The sequence below is a fragment of the Rhinopithecus bieti genome, unplaced genomic scaffold, assembly GCF_001698545.2.
Source record: "Rhinopithecus bieti isolate Rb0 unplaced genomic scaffold, ASM169854v2 scaffold_2339, whole genome shotgun sequence".
NCBI lineage: Eukaryota > Metazoa > Chordata > Mammalia > Primates > Cercopithecidae > Rhinopithecus > Rhinopithecus bieti.
The window spans coordinates 2,417,194-2,421,817 of NW_016803819.1; the positions used below are offsets into that span (position 1 = coordinate 2,417,194).

The following is a 4,624-nucleotide window of genomic DNA, read 5'->3' on the forward strand; positions in this document are numbered from 1 at the left end:
GGGACCCCCTTTAAAAAAAAAAAAAAAAAAAAAAAAAAAATATATATATATATATATATATATATCATTGTAGCTTTATTTCTAATTGACTGGAGCCACCCAAATATTCATTAGTAGGGAGTTTGTTACATAATAGTCCAAGCATTAGATGGTATATTTGAAACTGTAAAAAAGATTGAGGTAATTTATGTATTGTGATATGGGATAATCACCAAGATATAATAAGTTAAATGTAGTTGTGTAGGGTGTTCTCCATTTATATTTGTAGGGCGTATGTGTGTAAGGACATAGATATGTTTCTGTCTCAGTTTTTTGGGAATGTTAAACCATCTCTGTCCTAGAGTTGTTAAACAGATTTAGTGAATTATAAAATGAGCACTATCTTAGTGTTAGTCATTATGTACACTGGTATATATACATTTCTGAAAGGACATATTTGAGACTGTGGTATAAGTTTGAGGAAAGGGCTAATTTGTATGATGGGAAACTTGTTTTTTAAGTGAATATTTTCTATTTCTATTTTCTGTGTTGTGTCTCTTACATTTACACTTTAAAAAGATAAAAATTTGTCAAATTATTGGGGAAAATGGATGTTGCATTTGTTTAGTGGTAAGTTTGTAATCGTGTAAATTATTTTTGTTATGAAAGTAATACAATTTAGAAGAAAAGGCTAAAAAATTAACCTAATAAAACACATTTGGCATCTTGATATATTTCTTCCAATTTAAAAAAAATAGTTGTAATAATATGTGTAGTTTTATATTCTGCTTTTTTCAAAGTTGCTATGTAATTTTCATAACCAAGATTCTAGGTAGTTGCATGTTAAATCTATTAAATAACCATAATGTAAGTTGTTTAATTCTGCTTCACATTAGGTTGTTGCCACATTTTGTTTGTAGTTATTTCAGTGAATATCTTAATTCAGATAGGTTTTCTTAGGGAAGAATTCCAGACTTGGTATTTCATGAACATATATATAATTCTTGGAGTATTGTAATTGTGTTTTTTAACCAAGAACAATAATTAGTATAGGCTATGTAGATTTACTAATGAGCCAGTGTAATTTTTGTGGTTGGTGGGGGAGTGTTTGTTTTTTTTATTATATATAAAATAAGTCACTTTTCATTTGCATATTTTATGAAGATTTACAACTTGATTTCATCAATTAGTAATTATGGAAGTATTTATGTAATATTTTCTGATTTATTTAGTATTTTAAAAAATTTCAAAAGTAGTACATACAAGAATACATCTACAAAAATTTAACATTTTACTCTTTACCAATCATATACATTCTTTTATATCCAAGGATAACTTGGATTTAGACATGATAGATTTCACTATGACCATTTGATGAATGAAGATACACATATTCTCCAGTTGAATTGCCTTTAAGTTTTGAGAGCATACACATGAGTTAATAATCTATATTTATCACCCTTGTATTTTTTTATTTCAGTGGTCAAGGAAGTTTGCTCCAACCTTTTATATACTATAGATTTCTTACTCTTCGATATTCATCTCGAAGAAATCCATATTGTCGGTAAGCTGACGATTATTTTATGCATGTTTTATTTGTTGAGAGTATTATGAATATATAGTATTTGTAATTCTTAAGAGTTACTTAGCTAATGTGTTAGAATTTAGAAGCAAGCAGTGTTTTGGTAATTTTAAGTTGTAGGCCTTAGAATGTACTGGGGTTGGTGAGGAAGTGGTTGTATTTCTTTTTGGAAACTGAGACTGCAGTTATCTACGCCGCCTCTACAGCACTGCTAAAACTTAGCAAATTTTAAAATGTGTAAGACATAGGTTCCATTCTCAACTTTCCTAGTTGAAGAAACAAAACACATGTCAATTACATAAACAATGATTAGGATACAGTATTCACTATCCAATAGGTAATGAATGCCATACGTTTGCTTTATTATATCAGTACTGCAGTCCACAGAAGGGAGATATCATTGGGCCAGAAGATAGATGAGCCCAGGAAGGTTTCACAAAATTGAGATTGTGGGAGGAATAAAACTTTTGAATAGTGAAAATAGGGAAAACCATTTTAGGTGGGGAAATAGTAGGAGCAAGAGAGATGAGAAGCACAGGCCATATTTGAGGAACTTTATATAGAGCTGTTTTGACTCTAATGGAGATTCCGAGTGGTGAATTGCTGGAGCTAAGATTAGAAAGGTATATTGGAGCCATATTATAAAACTTCTTGAGTTTTAGAGTAAGAAGTTTGGAATTTATCTTTTAGGTGAATGGGAATGATGGTTTTGACATGGTCAGATATTCTTCTGATAGCCTTGTGCCAGAAGAGTTTGAAGCAGAAAAATGGGGAAGCAGAGAAATTTTAGGGAATTACTGTAGTTCTCAGGAATGGAGGCTTAAATTAATATACACTAAATTATACATTCTGATCTCAAGCATTGGAGTAAAACTAAAATGAATAGATGTTTTTAATAGCTTTAAAAATGATACTCAGATACTAATATTAACATAGTCTATTTTCAAGTTTAAAATAATGGAGTATAATTCAGCCAGAAATCCAATGAGTGCATTACAGCAATCTGTACATATTTTCATAAGTACAGTAAAAAGAACTTGAATTTGAATGCTGACCCATCATTAACTAGTTGTGTGACTAGACAAGTTATTTAAATTTGGATTTCTTCATTGGTAGAGGAAATAACTCCTTCTGGGGGTGAAGTGAAGTAATATTTTAAAAGTACTTAGACTGTTACATTCTTACTAGTTTATTTTCATTATTCTATGCTCTGATTTCCCGTTCAGAGTGTTTTTGTGCTCTGTTAGACAATGTCTTTTTTATAATACTTTCTAAAATAGAACTTACTTTAGACATTCGTTCTTAATGAGTCTCTGGTAGCAAATTAACATTCATTTTTACTTGATTTCATGAGTTTTAGCCTTTTTTCTTTCTGGTCCCTATATTCATTTCAGACATTATGTTGTAGTTTTTTGCCCTGACATCTGTTATTTTAATCAGCACATTTGTTTTTCTGTGCTTCTTTGTGCCTCCTTCTCCATTCCCATTTTCTCCACATACCCTTAAATCATATTAGTACATCTAGAATTTAGATTTCAGAGGACTGAAAAGGAAGGAATAGTGGTGAATCAAGATAACACAAATATGTGCTAGTAAACATCTTCAAAACTCTCTTACAAGCACCCATTTTAATCAAAACCATTGGAAAGTTAATGGAAAATATTTCAACTTGTAAATATTGATAAACAGGCTATAAAACTGTATTTTCAATTCTACAGTTTTTTAAATTAAAGGTTTTGAGATCATCTGTATTCACAGTTTGTACCATTTTCACTATGATATTCTCAAGTTGGTGGTTTCAGTTCTTTTTGGATGTCTAGTACAGATTGTCTATAGCTGTGCTGTCCAATACAGCACAGCAACCACATTTAACCATTTAAATAAAATTCATAAAACTTAAAACTCAGTTCCCTTGAGCACAGTTCACGTGGGTACTCAAAAGCCATATGTTGCTGGTGGAAACTGTGGGTCAACACAGATATGCAAAAGTTTTATCATTGCTCAAAGTTCTATTGTCAGTGCTGTTAAGGAACTCTGTAACTTGGTCTGTCAGCACAGATAAGCAACAATTTTATCATTGCTCAGAGTTCTGTTGTCCACGCTGTTAAGGAACTTTCTGACTTGGTCTGTGCCAGTGATGCAGCCAGTAATAAAAGAACTAGCTATGTGACTTTAGTGAAAGCGATTGACTTCATTAGTCCTCATATCTTCTAGCTTTATTCATTTGACTGATTGGTTAAAACAGGGATTGTATGTTGATGAACTTATGTGGAATTAAAATATCTTCTTTCAGAGGTACTCACTGCTGAGTAAATTAGACAGCTATTGTAAGTCAGTGTGATGATGAAGGTGCTCTGAAAGTGTAGAGAACAGACAGAGACAAATGAGAATTCACTGAGGAGGTGGGGACATAAGCCAAATCTTTAAAGAATGAATCTGAGTTCTGACACATGGGTGCCTGAAAAGTGCTTAGCATACTTGAGCTCAGGAAGTATATAGAGGATTGATAAATATCTCTGTCCAGAAAGGTAGATGGTAGAAAGGACTACATCATGAAAGGGTTTGGATTTTATTTTGAGATAAGGAGAGCCTTTGAAGATTGTAACATGGAGAGATTGGGAACCCCCATGATGAAATCTGATTTAGAAATATTCCAGAAAATGGATTGCAAGCTCACCAAGAGAAGAAAAATACCAATTTGGAGACTGTTAGAGTAGTCTAGAGCCTGAACTAATCCAGTGGTAAAAGGAAAAGGGGACAAATATGAAAGGTATTAGGAGGTAGGATATTAGGGCTTGAGAGAAAAGAGTAAGTTAAAGACCCGCGGGTTTCTGGCCTGGAAGCCTAAGAGAGTTGTAATGGTGCGCTCACGAAGACAGGAGATACAGGAAGGTCAGGTTTTGGAAAATTATGCATTACTCCAAATATTATTATTTCTGTCTCTCTGTGCAAGCATATTGAATACTTGTTTAGAAAAGTAATTTGTTGCTTTTTTCTAACCATAAAAGTAAAACAGGACACAGAAGGGTAGAATAGGAGTTGCATTTTTTTTTTTTTTTTTTT

At 32.2% G+C, this 4,624-nt stretch overlaps 1 protein-coding gene across 1 annotated transcript in view; it reads left to right on the plus strand.

Moving 5' to 3' along the window:
• The window catches only part of TMEM33 (transmembrane protein 33), a 21,509-nt gene that overhangs the window by 13,820 nt on the left and 3,065 nt on the right, over nucleotides 1-4,624 (plus strand). Inside the window, exon 6 of the mRNA XM_017854744.1 lies at nucleotides 1,439-1,543. Coding sequence (XP_017710233.1) covers nucleotides 1,439-1,543 — 105 coding nt within the window. The remainder of the gene's footprint in view (nucleotides 1-1,438; nucleotides 1,544-4,624) is intronic.